A 20,629-nucleotide genomic window follows, 5' to 3' on the forward strand; every position below is an offset into this window, starting at 1 on the left:
TTTAGTCTTTGGTAGGAACCGGCTTTTTTCGGAAGGTTTCGAAATGAGGATGCTGAGGTTCTCATTGGGAGTGACCAGGATGGATAGGATCAGGAAGGAGTACATCAGAGGGACATTACATGTTAGAAGCCTTGGAGATAAAGTCAGAGAGGCCAGACTGAGATGGTTGGGAGATGGTTTCCTGAAGGGAAAAGCCCAAAGAGAGCTAAGACTATTTGGGTGCTTTCACACCTACAGTATCCTTTCCCTGCTCCAAATCACTTTGATGGTTTGGTTCTCTTCTGTTTCACACAACCCACGTGAAATCACTCCATACTATTTGTCAGCAGCCAGTGTAAACAAGACAAAGATCAGGTGTATGCAAAGATATGTTCTGTTTGTACGCCAAGTCTACCAGTTGAAAATGTCTTGGTCTTTTGTTTGTATTTCAGTTCGATGACTGCATTCCCAAATAACCCAACAAACGACATAGAAGGGGAAAAACAGCAGTAGTTTGATTCAAAATAAACACTAAAGTGTGCTTGTGTGGAACCAAACGTAACACTTTTGTTCGGTCTTAAGCCTCATCCATTTGACATACTGTTTGTTGTCATTTTGCACACTATCTTAATGCTTCTCTCCAGCTTTGAGGTTCTCACAGAGTGCACACAGCTTTGAACAGTCTTTCACACTTTCAAACCGCAACATTCCAGCATCTTCTTGAGGCTGTTTATCAGTCACCTTCCGCCATCCCAGCCTTCCTCTCTCCCTTCCATGTCCCCTCATCGTTCTCCTGCAGTGAAAGCTCTAATTGAATAACAATTGTAGCTGGCTGGGGTGAAAGACAGCATTCTCTGCAGCTTCAAGCCAAGGATTTGCATTTAACTGCATGTCTTAATCGGAATCTTCATGAGTCAAACTAAAGAGCAGTGCGGAATGTCACCCGCCTCCACACCATACATCTCAAATCTCACCTTTGTGACTCAAAGGGCAAAATGAGGCGGCAGGGGGGACCAATGACGAACACCGCTCTGCTTTACTTCTGTGGCTTCTTCTTCGGTTTTGAGAGACTATATTTACCGATGCATGCTGTTTCATCCTCTTGACACAGTTTCATCATTTGAACACTAATGCACCCTCTTCCGTCTTGGTTTACCTCAGTCTGGACAGAGGGCAAAACCTAAAAGCATCATTTAAACACACGATTTAGCCTTTAATTTACTTTGAGCAAAGCTTTTGTGTGCTGTTAAGTGTTTTCAGAAGAGTAGCCTTTCATTTGGAGTCGTGTTGTTTTCAGTATGGCAGGCCAGACTGCAGCACGATGATTAGAAGCCGCACGCTAATTGGCCACTCTACTGGGAATGCTGCTAGTGTTCCAACGCTGTGTTTATGTTCGGCCATCAAAGGTCAAGGTGCTGCATTGATTGCTTCTCAAATAGATAGCTTGTAATGGGATCAAATGGAAAAAGTATGGTAGCATCTTTTATTTCAAAGGCTATAAAAGTCAATGTGATAACATTGCGTCTGCAAATGTTGGCACAGAAGCAAATTATCATTTTTGTGTTGTTTTTTTTCTAGGGTTATAACAGAACGCCATAACCACAGTTTGGTCTGTGCCTCAGTTGTACAGTCAGGATTTGAGACATTTTCAGTGCTTCACTGTAGATTTTATGCTTTCTTTGTAGCACTTTGAGATTTCTGTAATGTAAAGTGCAATATGAATAAAATTTATTATTATTATTGAAACAACTTTAATTATTTTTTTAATGAAACATAAAAATACTGCAATAAATGCATTTCTCAAAAACTATATTTTATATTTTATATGAATAAAATGTATTTTTATTTTTATTTTTATTTTTATTTTTGAAACAACTTTAATTATTATTTTTTAATGAAACATAAAAATACTGCAATAAATGCAATTCTCAAAAACTATATTTTATATTTTATATGAATAAAATTTATTTTTATTTTTATTTTTATTTTTATTTTTATTTTTATTTTTATTTTTATTTTTATTTTTATTTTTATTTTTATTTTATTTTTATTTTTATTTTTATTTTTATTTTTATTTTTATTTTTATTTTTATTTTTATTTTTGAAACAACTTTAATTATTATTTTTTAATGAAACATAAAAATACTGCAATAAATGCAATTCTCAAAAACTATATTTTATATTTTATATGAATAAAATTTATTTTTATTTTTATTTTTATTTTTATTTTTATTTTTATTTTTATTTTTATTTTTATTTTTATTTTTATTTTTATTTTTATTTTTATTTTTATTTTTATTTTTGAAACAACTTTAATTATTATTTTTTAATGAAAAAAAATACTGCAATAAATACAATTCTCAAAAACAATATTTTGGTTTCTCTTAACAATGCCAACACGCTGATTCCATCTTATCCACGTCTCTGTGTCCATTTACGTGATTCACCAGGAAGGCCGAGTGCTCCCAAATAGGAGACTTTAATGAGGAAAGAAGGTTTTCAAGCTCTGGCTTCTGCTTGGCACAATTGCTAGCCAAAAGTTGAGCTACACTGTACACAGCACGCTCTATTACATTTTGTAGCCAGCTCGCTGTCCCAAAATGTACAGAATACCTCACTAATGACTTCCTATTAATGCTGTCATATTCCTCTTCATTATTGCATTTTTTTTCATGATATCATGGATATAAAAAAGCATTTCCTGGCAGCGTAAGAAGTTGAGATAATCGGTGTCATTCATTCTCATTGAAGAAGAAAAAACACATGTCCTCAGGGTGGCTCTTTCCAAAAAAGCATTTGTCATCACAGCTGCCTGGTTGTCTAAAACTACCCCCCCACCATCTTTCCATCGTCACCAAGGATCTCTCCAACTTTGGAGCAAAAAGTCTTCAGACGTCCATCAGGGATCCGGATGTCGAACGCTAAAACGTAACAGATGGGAATGGAGGACCTGAATGCTTCCATGAAGTCGATGTCATTTGTAGCTGGAGAGGCGACTGTTTGCTTAGATTCTCTCAACCTGTTGCTATGTGGAGAGGATCTGGAAGCTGAAACTGTGCTCCGTTCTGCAGGTTTTGGATGATTAAACCTTGGTATGCTGTTGCGTTTCCACGCACGGTTATTGGGTTAGCTATGCAAATAGTGTGATGTCATAGCAGCGAGAGACGGTGTAACCTGCCAGCGAAGGTTTCATTTACATTACAATGTAATGCAAGACTATAAAAATATTATTTCTCTTTTAGCATTTTTTTTGAAGGTTTTATGGAGAGACGGCACCATTGTTGGCATTGTGTTGGAAAAGGTCTGTCCACTCTGAGATGCATTTTAAAGTTTCTTGGGGAATATTTTCAGGTTTCACACACTTTGAAAATAAAATTACTTTTTGTTGTTTGTTTGCTGAAATTACACCAAATTCACATTTCAGTTTGTGTTACGGTTTTGATACTTTTTTGATAGAAAAAATAAATTACATTGCCTTTTTTTATTTGAATTTTATTGAAATTTCCAACATTTTGAGTCATTTTGACCAAGATCATAAATTCTTGTTTCAGTTTGTAAGTTCACTTTAAGTATCAATGTAATTCAATAAACATTGAGGCATAATTATAAACATTTCAATTCAATGTTGTTACCCGACTTCAATCCAATTTCATTCAACTCAATGGGGGTTCCAAATCCCAATTCAAAATACATTGCCATTTCTGTGAATATCAAAAAAGCAACATTTAAAAACACCATAAAATAAAAATAAAAAAACAACAAAAGGATATCTTACTCTATGTATTTTAGCAACATGTTCGGCTGTACTATAAACTTCAATGATAGGACCATTAAAAAAATATGGCCGTTAAATGGGTCAAGCCAGCTGTGTTTGTAGCTCTGCTAAATTAGCAGTTAGGTTGATGGACTTTTGAATGGCACCAGGTTTTCTATGCTCTAACTATGAAAGTAATTCATTTATGAATAAAGATTCATCATGGTTGGGTTTGGGACAAATTAACGGAGATAAACGAGGGATTAGCATATGGCCACCCCGTCATCCAATCTTGGATGGGTGCCCAAAATTAGACCATGTGACCATTTTCGGCAATTCCAAATCTCATCAGTGCTCCTTTGTGGAAATAAGACTTTAGGAAGTGTTGTTTTACTGCCAGATGTAATCCTCTGTGTGACTCTGTAAGAAGTGTCTTTTTTTGGCAGGCGTTTGCTCCTTTCATGGATTTTGCCCAAATATTTACACCACAACACATGGCTCAGCATGGCTTAAAAAAAAAAAAAAAAAAATCAAATCCCGCTTTCATGTTTTTCGGTGACCAGATTTCGGGGGCTTGTTGTGGCGCTCCCATGTGACGGGACGCGAGCCATGCCCCACTCAGCCGGATCTCTGGACCGTGGCCACATGAAGTGGCTCCACTGAGTCTTCACTTAGCAATTTAATAATACCTCACATCCACAGCTGCAGTTGATGATGCGCTTTCGCCAGCGTGCTCACATCCACACTCCGGCGGTACCCTTTTCACCCTGAGGGTGGAGGAGACGTGCCAGCTTGCTGCAATCACATGTAAACACCGTACACTCAACACAATCCCGATTCCCTTTCGACACCCAACGAGATGAGATCCCCTTCCGGTTCCGGTCTGGTTTGACTACGCCACACTTAGGTCCGAGCAGTAAGACTGTATCAGCCTCCAGCATCAAAGAAAGTATAACATTTATATAAGAATTCACTTCGGCTTTTTAGCCTTGACTCTTATTTGGAATTTTAGTTTCTTGGCTTGGAGACAATGGAACCCAGTGTGTTTGTACTCCCTAAACTCCCTAAACTCCCTAAACTCCCTAGCATTCCCACAAAAACACTCACAAGCCCCTTCGTTGAGTACACTTGCATTGTCTAATGCAGGGGTCTCAAACTCAAATATCTTCATTTTTATTTTTCTACACAAAATAAGATGAAAAATAAATAAACAAATCAAGAATAAAGAAAATTAATCAATCAGTAATAAATAAATAAATATAATAATAAAACGGCAAATAATAAAAACTTAAAAAACACATATAGTTGGTTGGTAGACAAATGATTTTTTTCAGATTAAAATGAACAAAGCATTATTAGAGCCCTGTAGACATGACAAAACACGACTATAGTCACATTTATACTCTTTTTATTTACAACATGTTGCGCAACTGCAGGGTCTTGAGACACATGCTAACTCGCAAACTAGAGAGCTAGCGACCTAAATGGTAGCCTCCAAGTTATTTCCTTTCAACTTAAATAGCCAAAAACTTACCACTTCCACACGGATAGGGAGGATAACTATTAACAGTTATTTAACCTTTAACATGAACATGAATCAAACGTAATAATTTTTTCTGGGTACATGATACCATACAGCATCCATATCAAACTTGCGCGTGCCGCACTAACATTAAACTTTCATATCAAGGCGGGGACCTCATTTGGCCCGCGGGCTGCTTGTTTGAGGCCCCTGGTCTAATGTGTTGATCAAAGGCATGTTATTGTAGAGTTGTGTTGTTTCTATTTTGCCCCTCTGCTATAGCTAAGTCATTAAAAATTATTAGGATTGGTTATGATGGTTAAGCTCATCTTGAAACAATGGAAGCAAAAAGGTATGCACTACTTTGCTTTATCCAGATCCTCATCAAAATATTCCTAGTCTTTTTGCATAATCCTGTCAACTGTATATGTCCAGCCTTATTACTTCTTGCCACATCCTGCTTACTGATCCATGACCGAACTCCCGTCTTTTGCTGCGTGCCTTTTTTTAAACTAAATATTTGTATTTTTAAAGGAACGACACAACCATCCCATTTGTTTTTCTTCCATCCGCGTTTATTAGCCTCTTGAGGGTTTCCAGTCATCACAAGCGAAACTCCAGTTGGGGAATAAATGTTGCACATACTCCATCCTTTGATGTATCGCTAAGACTGATTGCAGCTTGCTGGTCAAACTTCATTAAAAGAAAAAAAAAGGAGTTGGAAAAAGATAAATAAGAAGTAATTGCCCATGTGTGGTTCCTCGTGCTTCTTTTCCATGATCCTCTTAGTGGTGTGTTTTCCTCAGGAGCTCCTTGCCTGGCATCTGGGGCCCATATTGATTGCTCTTCTCTTCCTGTGGTATCATCTGCTGCAGGAATGACTGAAGCCGGCCTTTTTTCTAGAGGAGCAGGGTCACGCGTGAATTTGCAGGGTCAACATGTGCAGTTAGTCTGTCAGTCAGCTAAGCTATGGAGCATAATCTGCAAAGATTGATATATAGATTGTAGGCATGCATGGATACGGATGCACTCCGGAGCACCTTTCCTAACAAGCATTCCGGGCTTTCCTGGTCTATGTGATTGGACCTAATAAAGCATATAGGAAGCAAATTTATCCTGCACGAAGTGGCTTTGTCCTGACGGCTTCTATTGCTGAGTTTTGACAGCTTTTAACGATACCCGTCGGAGCAGCTCGGCGTCGGGAGGAGCTGCAACTCTTCCACAATTGCGTCTCCCGGGATCGTGTTGGAAATTCATTACTGTTTAAGTGTATCCCCTCCCGCCACTTGCCTCTGTAACGTCTTTTAACAGCTCCTTCTCGGTTGTTATGTTGCTAGCCTTGCCAGCAAAATGACAGCAGCCCGTCCATCCTCACCTCCTGCTTTACTCCTGATGATGATGATTATAAAAATGCTGAGCCCCCAGAGCTGAAGGTGTGGCAACGAGGAAGGGGGGGTTGTCGTTTGTTTATGGTGTCATCAGCACATTTGTCATCTCTTTATTGCACATGACAAATGAGCCTCCGGATGATCCAAGGGGACGGGAAGGAACGTGAGGACACCATCGAGTCTAAGAATTCATTATGGCAAAGGACAAAAAGGTGCTCACACCCTCCAATAAATTAGATTGGCCACCTTTACTCTGTCAGTGCCATCAAATAGAAAAGAATGTGTTTAATGGTTTAATGCTTGGGCTACTGGTCAGTACAAAACGATTTATTGTGTGCCACAAAGGAACCACAGGGGATAAGATCAAATTCAAGTTGTGTGTATTAGTAGTACTTATTCTTAATTATAATATAATTGGAACATGATTGATTGTTTGGAAATACACACAGTGGTACCTCAGTGGATGCTCATTAATAATTTGTTCCAAAAGGTCCGGCAATAATACATTATACAGGTACTAATTATTGTTTCAATAGCATTTCTAACCTCCAATATAAAACTGCTGGTACTAGCATAATTCTTTGGCGCCATTAAAGATGGTGAATCCTTAACATGTAGGGTGCCTTGTGTGAGCCGGAGCAGTTAGTTACACGCAATATTATAGAATAGGCAAGTGGTTAATGCACAGGCCGCACAGCTAGGAGACCCAAGTTCGATTCCACCCTCGGGTGTCCATGCGTGGTTTTTCTCCGGGTACTCCGGTTTCCTCCCACATTCCAAAAACATGCTAGCTTCTTTGGCGACTCCAAATTGTCCATTGGTATGAATGTGAGTGTGAATGGTTGTTTGTCTATATGTGCCCTATACGTGATTGGCTGGCCACCAGTCCAGGGTGTACCCAGCCTCTCGCCCCAAGACAGCTGGGATAGGCTCCAGCACCCCCGCGACCCTTTTGAGGATAAGAGGTAGAAAATGAATGAATATTGTAGAATAACTGAGACAGTGTATGAAAGAAAACAAGGACATAAACCGAATCATACAAAAACAATGCTTAGCTCTATTGAGAAAATAAATGTTCAGTTCATCGATTAATGCTATTTTGGATTATTGCTGGTAATGGAAATCCCTTTGCTGCTCCAGGGTGTACCCAGCCTCTCACCCCAAGACAGCTGGGATAGGCTCCAGCACCCCCGTGACCCTAAGCGGTAGAAAATGAATGAATATTGTAGAATAACTGAGACAGTGTATGAAAGAAAACAAGGACATAAAGCGAATCATACAAAAACAATGCTTAGTTCTTAGTGTGTTGGTTGACTATTGAGAAAATAAATGGTCAGTTCATCAATTATTGCTATTTTGGATTATTGCTGGTAATGGGAATCCCTTTGCTGCTCCAGGATGTACCCTGCCTCTCACCTGAAGTCAGCCGGGATAGGCTCCAGCATAGCCTTCTGACCATATTCAGAACTGTTCTAAACTCCTGCTTCCATGCCATTGTTGTATTGAGTAGAATAATGTTGGTTTGCGAATTTCAACCTGTAGTGCTCTGCTTTTTGCCACTTAATTGCACAGCAGTGATTAATGAATGGATTAATCGACCCTAATCGTAGTGCATATATAAACAATTCATGCATTTCTAGTTTGCAGCAGTCATTATATATCTAGATCTCTTTTTAACTTTTTTTTGTGGGCTCGTATATCTTGCGGAGTGTCACTCAAGTAACAGCAGGAGAGTCTATCTGAAGACAAAGAGGAAGAAAAGCAGCTATAAAGATATCTATCAGCTCACCTCGCCCCACCTCTTGGCCTCGGCACACATTGGCACTCGATGCTTTAATCCTGCCTCTTAGCGCTGTAACCGATAGCCCTGTGTTAAAGCATTACGGGAAAAAAGGAGTCATTCAGTGTGAAGGTTTACTTCCCGGTTTTAGTCGATCGGTTTCTACTCTTTATCTCTGCACTGTTTTGTAGTCATCTCTTTTAATTCAACACAATATCCTCCTTTTTTGTATAGTTCACATTCCCATTAGAAGCCAGCTCTGTGCAGGAAAGGCGGGGCCACAGCCTCCAGTTCTTGGTCTCACCCCTAGGGACACGCCCTCTGCTCTTATCTGTGCCATAAATCCCTCTTAAGCCCCCTAATCACACATTAATGGGGCTGTAGATATGAAGTGCTTTACTGTGCTCGTTCCTTATCAGAGATCCATATTCCATATCTGCAGGACATCTGACAGGTGGCGTGGCGTTCGGTCTCCTGAAAGACCCACTGAGCCGTAGTGCGGGCGTTTACGAGATTACCTTGAGCGTGTTTATGGTGGAAATTAAAATTTGATGGGACAGAGGTCTTTTGTTCCAGCCCCAGACGCATTGTTCTCTCAGGAGGCCACAGTGATCCAAATGGTTTGCTTCAGTGTCTCTCTCCCCGCAGTCGTCCTTGTGCTCACTCTTTGCCAAGCTGTGATAAAGAGATTTTTTTTTTTTTGTTCATCTTAAAAATTACTGGACCTGAACCCATTACGGCAGCCATTTCTGCCTTCAGACTGATCTGTCCTCTGCCTTTTTTTTCTTTCATGTAGATGAATTCAACTGAGACTAATTAGCAGAAGATACAGCAGCTCGTATGCTGCCCGCTTAAGGGGCTTGGTGAGCTTTTAATTGCACAGGGCGAGAATGTTGGGTCTTTAAGGAGTGATGACCCTGGTTCTGACAGAGCTGACTCTTTCCCCTGGGCCTCTGCTGGGTTTTCCTTTATTGGTTTTCCTTATCTCACAAAAGCCCTTCAGATTCGTTCCGTCCGTATGGTGTTATAAGAACTGTTTGATCCCGACTTTTCAAGGTGGAGCTAAGCAAACCGCAGTCCACTAATTAATAACCAGATCAGTGAATATACTGTATGGATATAATAACACAAACATTTATTTTATTGTTTAAATGCCTAGATCTACAAGGGGTGATTATGTTATAGAACTGACTTTAATCCTGCAACCATTACCAATTTCCATATGTACAAATCCGCTAAAATCGGAATCGGTTGGTCAGGCTTTTTAAAGATGCATGTCGGTGTTTTCCTCGTCTCCTGCCTCCAAACAGGCAGGGAGAGTCCATCGCTTTTCGGGTTCCACTGTGTTGTGTCCTGCCAGTCTAAAATTCAGATATCATGTCGGTGACGTCGTCAAAGCTCACTTCCGGTTGGTGACGTCGTCGTTTTTGGGTCGCCTGTCAACATGAAAACAATAAGTCGTGTTTTCAGATTTTCCTAAAATGCTAAAAATTTTCCTAAATGCTAAAATTTTGCTAAAATGATAAAATAGGTTTCCGTGTGGCTAGCCCCAAAGACATCCCAAGCTGCCCCAGCCTTGACATCTCCAGTAAAGTCTTCTCTAAACGTCAGTCCTTTCGTCACGTATTGTGGCTTGTTTATCCGTGTTCAAGTGTTGTTTCAAAATTGAGCAAAAGCACATGGAGGTCTTCCAGAATCTTCTCGACGTGTGGGTCAGTGTCTGGGTCTGGGCCTTGGTGGTTTGCCCAACATAGTAGCTGCTGCTGTTAAACTCTCTTACGCTTTTATCGGTGAGCGAAAACTCAGAGCTGTGTTGGTTTTCTTAATTACCTCCAGAGCGAGCAAAGACTCCCTCAAGCCTCCTTTTGACTGTGCTTGTGTGTGTGTGTGTGTGTGTGTGTGAGTGTGTGCGAAGCGTAACGAGAAGAAAAAAAAATCAACACAGAGCGCTCCGTCGAGTTGGAAAGTAGAATCTTGCCCGAGGCCGCCATCGATTGGCTCCTCAGAGTAGTCCTATCTTCCCTGCGGGTAGGCTGGGTGTTGCATTAGCTCATCGCACAAAAGCAACGGAGGGAGGCGGGTGAGGGGGAGAGAAAATCCGAGGGTGGGCTGTTGGAAGTAGCTGAGGAAAAGGAAGAATGGTTAGATAACTCAAAGCCGGGCAATATTCCTAAAGGATGGATGGTGGTTCCTGGACTTGTGTCTTATGACTGTGAGATTACACCATGTTGTGCTGTGGGGAGATGTATAAGACGTTAGTGCGTGGACAGAACCATCTTTCACCCCTCCTGTGTCTGTTACCCCCCCAGTGAGGGGTAATGGTGCTGAAGTAACTGAGGTCACTCAGTGAATTCAAGTGGGAACAAAGCAAGTATAATAGCATTGTGTAACTGATACTGGCACCCAAACCCGCTCTCTGGAATCCAAGTGCAGGACAATACAATAGAAACCGGGTTGTCGTTATCCTTGCATTCTACAAGAGTCTGCACATGCCTCATAGCGGCCCACGTGTTAATAGTTAATGGCGCCCACGCAAAACCCCCAAATTTCAGGCTTGGAATTAGAGAGGAGCTATCTTAAATCAGAAAGGGAAGAGGGAGTCGGGGAAGTTGTTGGCGGAGCTCTTCAAAATCCTCTTTAATAAAACATATTCCCCCGCCTCGCCTGGTTTGGTGAGCGACATCGCTGCGCTATCAGTACCAGTGAACGCTGTGCTACAGTACGGCTGGAGGGTGTGGACCTCGTTAGCAGATGGTCCGTGACAGGAAGAGGTTACAAATGGAGGTTAATGAATCCACTTGTACTTCAGACAGCTCAGGTTATAGCGATGCATTTTATAAAACAGACATCATATATCAGACTTGCTTGCACACATTAGAGCTCCATTTCTGTCAGTAACGCTGCTTTGAAACGGGGATGCTGAGGTTCTCATTGGGAGTGACCAGGATGGATAGGATCAGGAAGGAGTACATCAGAGGGACATTACATGTTAGAGGCCTTGGAGATAAAGTCAGAGAGGCCAGACTGAGATGGTTGGGACATGTCCAGAGGAGAGATAGTGAATATATTGGTAGAAGGATGCTGCCAGGTAGGAGGCGTAGAGGAAGACCAAAAGGAGGTTTACGGATGTAGTGAAGGAGGACATGAGAGAGACGGATGCAGAAGACAGGCTTGGATGGAGGAGATTGGTTTGCTGTGGCGACCCCTGAAGGGAAAAGCCCAAAGAGAAAGAAGAAGATGACACAGACATGTACACAGGAGTTCAGAACATTCACAGAAAGATAGTCAAATGCGTGCCCCTAGGGATAATAATGTTTCCTCAAGTTTAACTTCTTCACTTTGTTTTTACAAATTTTACAAATTACATCATTCAAGTAGGTTCTGAATTGGTGTGAAAAGAATGGACTCTGCCTCTGAGATTTATTTGAAATAGAAGATACTTATTTTGGTGTCATTAAAAATATGACTACATTATCCCTCGCCACTTCACACTTCCATTTTTGATGATTCTATCATGGTTTTTCAACACATTAATGAATTAATCATGCCGTTTCAGTCCAAAATATGCATATTTAAGCAAATCAGATGTATTTGATGCTAAAATAAGCATTTTTTTGTCATACAAAAATGGCTAAATTAACTATAATACAAACATAATAACGCATTGACATGTGATATGTAGTATTCTACACTGGCCGCGATATGTGAAATGTTACTGTAATTGTGGGTAGGAAACACAAACTCTAGACAAAAGAAGAAAAGAAAAGAAAAGAAAAAAGAGAAAAAGAAAAAGAAGAAAACAAACAAAAAAAGGGATAATAATGTGCAATGTTACAGTCTGATTCCCACCCTACTACAGTATACTATATTAGGACACATTCATTTTTCTAACAAATACACCACATGAGTGAACCCCCACCCCCCACCCCCCCTCCAAATCACTCCACACAACACACACTTTGACTTTCAGGTGTTTTGCCAAAACACGATAAAATTAAGTGCACACCTTTTGGGGACTGACAAGCACGTCTGGAAAATTGAGTAAGATTGGATAACAAACATGGCCGCTTTCAAGCAAAACACAGACAATCTGTAATATCTGTATCTATGCTTGCTCGGATTTTGCACACAAATCATAAAGGGCTCCACAAATAGCATTTCATGACTGCATATTGACATTTTTTCCACAGCGGTAGCCGTGGCATTGGGAAGAATCATAAGAAACACATGTACAGATCATGACCGTCTGTTTGCATCGTCGCATGACAGAGAAAGACATTTAATAGCGTTTGATGATAGCTCTGATAATGATTATAGCCATCATGTCTAGGCATTGTGGCACTGCAGCAACCATATAATGTAGCACTGGCGACTATGCTACTCTTGTGTTCAACTCATTAATCTTACCACAGAGCTGTCCTTAATTATGCTGACAACTTCAAAAAAAGAGGGAAAAAAGATGCCTTCCTCAGCAGCAGTTAAAGGGGGATGGGCAGAGGGCACACAGGGTGGGGTGGCTGGTGGGTCGGGCTGGTGGGCCGGCTGGTGTGGCAACGTCACGGCATGCTGGCAAAATGAAATTCAAGCTATTCCTACCAATTAGACAAGATTCTTTTTAATTGGAGCTCAATGTGCTCCAAAGGCCAGCGCTGGCAGATACGGCGAGTTAAGAGTGGGGGGGATTGGGATGGGCCTTTTGGCTCCTATTGTTGAGCAGAAACACACAATGCATTCACCACCAGTCAGGAATTACCTCCAGGAAGCTAATTAGCATGTAAAGCAGCTTGCATCGCCACAGCTGACTAGTTGGAGAGTCATTTGACCTGAGATAACGACAAAGTGTTAAACCCCCTTTGGCACTCGTGTAGTTTCACTTCATTTGCCCTATTTATCCCCAAGCCACGCGGTGCATCCTTGTCTTATCTTTTATCACTTCATTTCCTCTTTGCCTGCAAGGTGTGTCACCGCTACCTCCTTTGCCTTCATTCTTGCCGTTTGATCTTTGCAGTGCATGACTCAAGTTTTATCAAACGGACCGTTCCTGTAATTAAAGGTCACATACACAAAGAAATAAATATATGTAACAAGTCATTTGAGAAGCAAAATGCTTCCAGAGAACAGAGGTTTGTGTTCTCCATGTTTTATTGTCAGGTTTCTAACTATGTCATAGATTAATCATTAGATGATTGAATAGCTTCAGAGTGGTTATTTGCTTTCGTGCATGACTCATCCCATCAAGATGAGAACTCTTATGGCAGAAGTGAGCAAAGGTCAGTGGGACTCATACATCACCAGTCTTTATGAACACGTTTGTTGTTAAAGGTGCTGTGTGCAATGGGTTCAAGATTTTCCTCAACCAAAATAAGAACATCAGAATCATTCATTCATTCATTCATTTTCTACCGCTGGACTACCACAACCCGGACTGGTGGCCAGCCAATCACAGGGCACATATAGACAAACAACCATTCACACTCACATTCATACCTATGGACAATTTAACCTAGCATGTTTTTGGAATGTGGGAGGAAACCGGAGAACATGCAAACTCCACACAGAGATGGCCGATGGTGGAATTGAACCCTGGTCTCCTAGCTGTGAGGTCTGAGCGCTAACCACTCGACCGCCGTGCCGCCCAACATCAGAATCAGAATCAGAAAAAGTTTATTGCCAGGTATGATCAAACACATACTAGGAATTTGTTTTGGTGAAGTAGGTGCAGACACATCTATTAAAAAAAAAGAATGAAAATACAAACTAGCATCACCACAAGCTAGCATCTTCCCAACAACAAATGTATATTTTCAACAGTTAGCGAGCAGGCCACGCTCTCTGTGTGGAGTTTGCATGTTCTCCACATGCATGCGTGGGTTTTCTCCGGGTACTCCGGTTTCCTCCCACATTCCAAAAACATGCTAGGTTAATTGGCCACTCCAAATTGTCCATAGGTATGAATGTGAGTGGGAATGGTTGTTTGTCTATATGTGCCCTGTGATTGGCTAGCGACCAGTCCAGGGTGTACCCTGCCTCTCGCCCCAAGACAGCTGGGATAGGCTCCAGCATGCCCGCGACCCTTGTGAGCGATAGAAAATAAATGGATGAATGTATGAGTTAAATTGAAAAAATGGTTGTACTTTGTACATAAAGGGGGCCGATAATGCATGTTGTTGTTACGATAGGCTGTATTGATTGATAGCTACCATTAGTAGCTAAACTTTGCCAAATCGCTATTATTAGCTGACAGAAAACATAACTCCACCTGACACCTACACACCAATCGAAAGTCTCTTAAGCAGACTTCTCCATTCAGTTCCATCAAGGAAGGTCTTCACTTTCATCAAGTTCTTCTTATTGAGTTTTTTTTCTTTTTGGTCCTCCCAACAGTTTGGTGTGCCCAACAATGTTTTTTTTTTTTAGACTCCAAGCTGTCTCTTGCTTTGCAGGAGTTTCTTTGTTCCCTGTGCATCTTTAAACCCCTTCCTATCCTGTCTCACATTTCTCTGTACTTTCCTTCACATGATTTCTTTGTTGGGCGTATTCAGCTCTGCTTTCAGGTGTCCTCTCATTCAGCCACTGTTTGAATGTTTTTCTTTTCTACGACTACCCTCACCTCCTCTGTCGGTCCAACGGTGTCTTCTCAAATGGGCTGCACACACTTCTTGAAGTCGCTCCAGTGTTTTCAGCCTTGATGTTGTTTTTCTCTTCTGCATCGCTTCCTGGTCTTTGTGACTTCGAAGTTTTCTGTTTTTAGTCCTTTCCTGAACACCTTGTCCTCCCCTACTGGCAAATGTATTTTTGTCTTGTCTTTGACTAGTTTGTGGTCGGAGTCCAATGATGCAGATGTTTATTATGGACTGAAATCAGTATTGGCCAATCCTCTTGTTATATTTACACTAGATATACTGATGTGTTTCTTGATGAGTGAAGTTGGTGTTCATAATTGAGAAGTTGTTTCGAAGACAAGATGAATAGCATTTGTCTTTCCAAAATGTCAAACGTTATTGAATGTAATACTTCTAACTGTGCTATTATTTGTGGGTTGTAGCATCCACTTGTCATGGTGACCTTTAATATTTATCCAGATTATACGCTTGACTCCCCTGCATGGCCTTCCATTTAGGTATATTCTTCTGAATATATCTTTCTCTGCGTCCTCAAGGTGTATGCTTTCTTTTGGTGATTCAGGTGTGAACTTTGTCAGATTCGTATTCATGTAGAAGTTTGGACCTATCGGCTTCTTACCTTGTTTCAGCAGTGCGGTTTTGAATTCCTTGTTGGTCAAGTTAACGGTGACTTTGTTTCTTCAGTTTCAGTTTCTTCAGATACAACAAAGGTACTTTGTTTGGACAAATATAACCATGACTACAAGATACCTCATACGAGTTTAATTTTTTGGCAGGATAATCTTATAGCTATTGATGTAAGAACTTGTTCAGGAGGCACTGGTTCATCACTTTTTGGTGTTTTCCTTCAGAAGTTGTTGAAGAATTAGACCATGTTGGCAGGGACGCCATGATAGATGTTTTCCTAGTCAAACGATTGCTGACTGGTTGATCGCCAACAAGAACCGGTGTGGGTAAAACGCGGACTGTGGACTGTGGACCGCGGTCTATATAAACGATTCTGATTGGTCCATTTCAAGATTTGCAAGGATTGGTTTGCAAATTACCACCAGAATTACACAGTCCGTGTTTTACCAACACCCAACAAGAACCGCTTTTAAAAAAAACTCGTCAGTATGGCATGCCAAAGTACACTTGCCCCAATTTAGTTTTAACTTGCCCCGGGCCATCGGTACATCGTTATTGTCGAGCCCTGCAACACTAGCATCGCTGTGTAAGCTACGGTGCTGACATCATGGTAGGTTCAGTAAAAAGTTATCAAATGTAAGCCCCCACATATGTAGCTGACTGGATGGTTGGCAGAGCTCCAGGCTTCATTTTAAGATGTGTAGCGAAGCCTGTTTATCTAGCTTGATTTTTTGTGGGCCTCTTCTGTCAAAGGTGAGGTAGATGTAGCTGCCAACGTGAGATTGCCTTTAAAGCCGAGTGTGATCAGCAAAGCGCAGATTGTGATCAGGCCATTGAGGAGTATTCCGTTTGGTCTATGGAAGAGTAGAGTGCATACTTCCACCACTTGTAGACGGAGACTTGTAGGTGGTGATACCATGGATAATAAATGTCAAGGATCCCAGATCCACTATCCAGTTCTGCAGCAAAAATGTGTACTTTCTTTGGCCCACCTTTCTGTGCATCAATGAATCACTTGATTGGCTACGTGAAATAATCCAATTACAAGGCTCAACAGTTGATTTTCTCATTTTCCAGGATCCCGTCTGCGCCAAGAGGACACGCCACCCCGGATAGTGGAGCACCCGTCTGACCTGATTGTATCCAAAGGTGAGCCGGCCACCCTCAACTGCAAGGCGGAGGGGCGTCCCACTCCCACCGTAGAGTGGTACAAGGATGGCGAGCGGGTGGAGACGGACAGGGACAACCCACGTTCCCAGCGCATGCTGCTGCCCAGCGGCTCGCTCTTCTTTCTGCGCATCGTGCACGGCCGGCGGAGCAAACCCGACGAAGGCTCCTATGTCTGTGTCGCCCGTAACTACCTTGGGGAGGCAGTGAGCCACAACGCCTCGCTGGAAGTAGCCAGTAAGTGCAGCATGTCTTCTGTGTCCTCTTCTGCTCACTGCAGGTTCTGAATAGAAGGTTCCAGTTTCCTTCAGTGTTTTCCATCCTCAATGTGCTCATTGAGTTGGATAATCTCTCAGGAGATGGGCAGGATGTGTTTGGCCCAGTGGTCTCCATAGGCCTGTGGAGCCTTGGGGTAGGGGGGAGCCTGATCATTCCAGGGTGAGTGCTCCTCTAAAGGGCCCTTAGTAGGTGGCCAGGAGCTACAATGGGAACAAAGATCTTTCTGTTTCGGGTCTGCTTTTGCGGTTTGTCTTGTTTTTAAAATCAAGATCCGTTTGTAAATGAAGGAGTTGCCCCACGTGTTTTATTGTTTGCCGCAAGACGGCTAGATGCAAGATAAAAGCCAGGAGAATGTTTTTAACTTCATGCATTCAATTGTGCCGACTTTACTCAGCACAGGCAGTCCTAGTCTGTTTGGGTCAGGGGTCTCAAACTCAATTTACCTGGGGGCCACTGGAGCTAAGGTTTGGGCGAGGCTGGGCCGCATCAGGTTTTCAAAAAAAAAAAAAATGCATTTATTAAAATCAGAAAAATGAATAAACTTTGCTTTGGTTACGATTTTCAAGAAAGAAAAGCTCTGATAAAACATTCCACTGTTCTCAAATATCTTCATTTTTATTTTTCTACACAAAATAAGATCATGAATAAAGAAAATCAATCAATCAGTAATAAATAAATATAATAATAATAAAACGGCAAATAATTAAAAAATTAAGAAGCCACATATAGTTGGTGGGTAGACAAATGATTTTTTTCAGATTAAAATGAACAAAGCATTATTAGAGCCCTGTAGACATGACAAAACACGACTATAGTCACATTTATACTCTTTTTATTTACAACATATTGCGCAACTGCAGGGTCTTGAGACACATGCTAACTCGCAAACTGAAGAGCTAGCGACCTAAACGGTAGCCTTCAAGTTATTTCCTTTAAACTTAAAAAGCCAAAAACTTACCACTTCCACACGGATAGGGAGGATAACTATTAACAGTTATTTAACCTTTAACATGAACATGAATCAAACGTAATAATTTTTTCTGGGTACATGATACCATACAGCATCCATATCAAACTTGCGCGGGCCGCACTAACATTAAACTTTCATATCAAGGCTCAACTAGTGTCCTGCGGGCCACATTTGGCCCGCGGGCCGCATGTTTGAGACCCCTGGTTTAGGTCATCTCGTTGGATGCCTTATCTCCTCTGCTCTCTCGACGAGCTGAGTGAAGGCTGAGGAGGAAAGCTCGGATATGAAGCGTTCCTTTGGCACGGCCCGAGGGTTTCACCAGCCCGATCGCTGTAATCTAATCAAGATGGGGAGGGAAGCAGTGACATGTGTTAGGACGTTCACCTTTCTGGTCTTTTTTTTTTTTAATTAACGATGCTGGAGGTGTCGCTTAGCCTCAGCACCAGCAGCTTCAGCAGTCTCCAACGTACCGTAGCTATGCCAGTTTAGCCAGTAAGCAGAAATAAAAATCTCCCATGGAAATAAATCTCATGATATTACACGAAAATGTGCTGTTCTTTTGCATGCAAGCACAAAGATGCAGTTTCCATAGGTCAAAGCTAAGAATACTTTCCTACGTCTGTAGATGATATATGTGCAGCGTTGATGTCAGAGGTGGGTTTGTCATGCAGGAAAAAAAACAAGCCACTTGGCAGGCCACACGAGCGCATGAGTGTCGTTGGCCGACGCTCAACTGCGGGCTACTTATTCCGCACCCGGTTCAAACAGACCTCGTAATGACAAGCAGTCGCTTCTCGGCCCCCTCTCTGCGGCTCATGCCTAACTGCACATAATTATGTAGTCGCGGCAACCGAGATGGATCGCCGCTCGGGAGCGAGGCAAGAAACACAGAGGCCTCCTGACTCCGACAAGACAGTTGCGGAGTGAGCATGGTTATATGGTCACCATGTTTACACTTGATGAAATGTCGTAGGAAAAAGTATTATTATTTGATCCTAGCGTTTCTCCCAGTCTCAGCAGTTTAAGGAGGAAGTTGAAAGAATCATGTTTACGTTTTACTTTTTTTTCATTTCAAAGCTAAGCTATGTAAAGCAGGGGTCTCAAACTCAATTTACTTGGGGGCCACTGGAGCTCGGGTCTGGGTGAGACTGGGCCGCATCAGGTTTTCCAAAAAAAAAAAAAATGCATTTATTAAAAACAAAAAAAAATAAAAAAACTTTGGTTCCAATTTTCTACAAGAAAAGCTCTGATAAATCATTCCATTGTTCTCAAATATCTTACTTTTTATTTTTCTACACAAAATAAGATGAAAAATAAATAAACAAATCAAGAATACAGAAAATCAATCAGTCAGTAATAAATAAATAAATATAATAATAATAATAATAATAATAATAAAACAGCAAATAATAAAAACTTAAATAATAAAAACTGGGTAGACAAATTATTTTTTTCAGATTAAAATGAACAAAGCATTATTAGAGCCCTGTAGACATGACAAAACACGACTATAGTCACATTTATACTCTTTTTATTTACAACATATTGCGCAACTGCAGGGTCTTGAGACACATGCTAACTCGCAAACTAGAGAGCTAGCGACCTAAACGGTAGCCTTCAAGTTATTTCCTTTAAACTTAAATAGCCAAAAATTTACCACTTCCACACGGATAGGGAGGATAACTATTAACAGTTATTTAACCTTTAACATGAACATTAATCAAAACGTAATAATTTTTTGTGGGTACATGATACCATACAGCAGGGGTGGGCAAACTACGGCCCGGGGGCCACATGCGGCCCACCAAGTGTTTGAATCCGGCCCGCCAGTTGCTTTTTCAGTATTTCAACTTTTAACATACAAACTGGCAACATGTCTTATTTAGTCATTTTTTTTTTAAATGTAAAATTTAGTGACATAGTTTGATGTTTAAAGTGCTCCTGAAAAAAGCCACATGAGAACATACAGCTACAATTAGACAAATCATTCAAGGAAAATGTGTGTGTTAAATACATGTTCTGGCCCCCTGGACAATTTTGTTAACTCAATGCGGCCCACGAGTCAAAATATTTGCCCACCCCTGCCATACAGCATCCATATCAAACTTTAACATTAAACTTTCATATCAAGGTGGGGACCTCAAACTAGTGTCCTGCGGGCCACATTTGGCACATGTTTAAGACCCCTGATGTAAAGAGATGTTATGGCAGATTCCCTCTCCCACCAGTGCTTGTTAACGCAATCCAAGTTTCAACAAGTCCTGTTTGGCCTGGCTGGAGGAGCTAACCCAGTTTGTTTTGTTAATCATTAAGCATGTTTACAGTGGGCTTCGGAATCTGAGATGGGTTTCGTTTCTACGTGTGTGTCTTTTGTATTAGTCATTTAAGTATCGAGTATGGAACCGTGAATCATCTGAATTGGTCAACATTTGCATTGGAAAGCGCGTAAAACATTATGTAAACCTCTGGGGATGCTGATCTTCTATGATTTTCTTACACATGAAACTTTACATGATATTTAATATACTTAAACGCCGCTT

The 20,629-nt window shown here is 41.1% G+C and overlaps 1 protein-coding gene across 8 annotated transcripts in view; it reads left to right on the forward strand.

Moving 5' to 3' along the window:
• robo1 (roundabout, axon guidance receptor, homolog 1 (Drosophila)) overlaps positions 1-20,629 on the forward strand; it is a 366,932-nt gene that overhangs the window by 205,805 nt on the left and 140,498 nt on the right. For all 8 annotated transcript variants that reach the window (XM_058080084.2, XM_058080085.2, XM_058080086.2 and 5 more), the window contains one exon: positions 16,751-17,077. In XM_058080084.2, coding sequence (XP_057936067.2) covers positions 16,751-17,077 — 327 coding nt within the window. The remainder of the gene's footprint in view (positions 1-16,750; positions 17,078-20,629) is intronic.

The sequence above is a fragment of the Doryrhamphus excisus genome, linkage group LG8 (genome assembly GCF_037039965.1).
Source record: "Doryrhamphus excisus strain RoL-2023G ecotype Guam linkage group LG8, RoL_Dexc_Guam_v1.1, whole genome shotgun sequence".
Lineage (NCBI taxonomy): Eukaryota > Metazoa > Chordata > Actinopteri > Syngnathiformes > Syngnathidae > Doryrhamphus > Doryrhamphus excisus.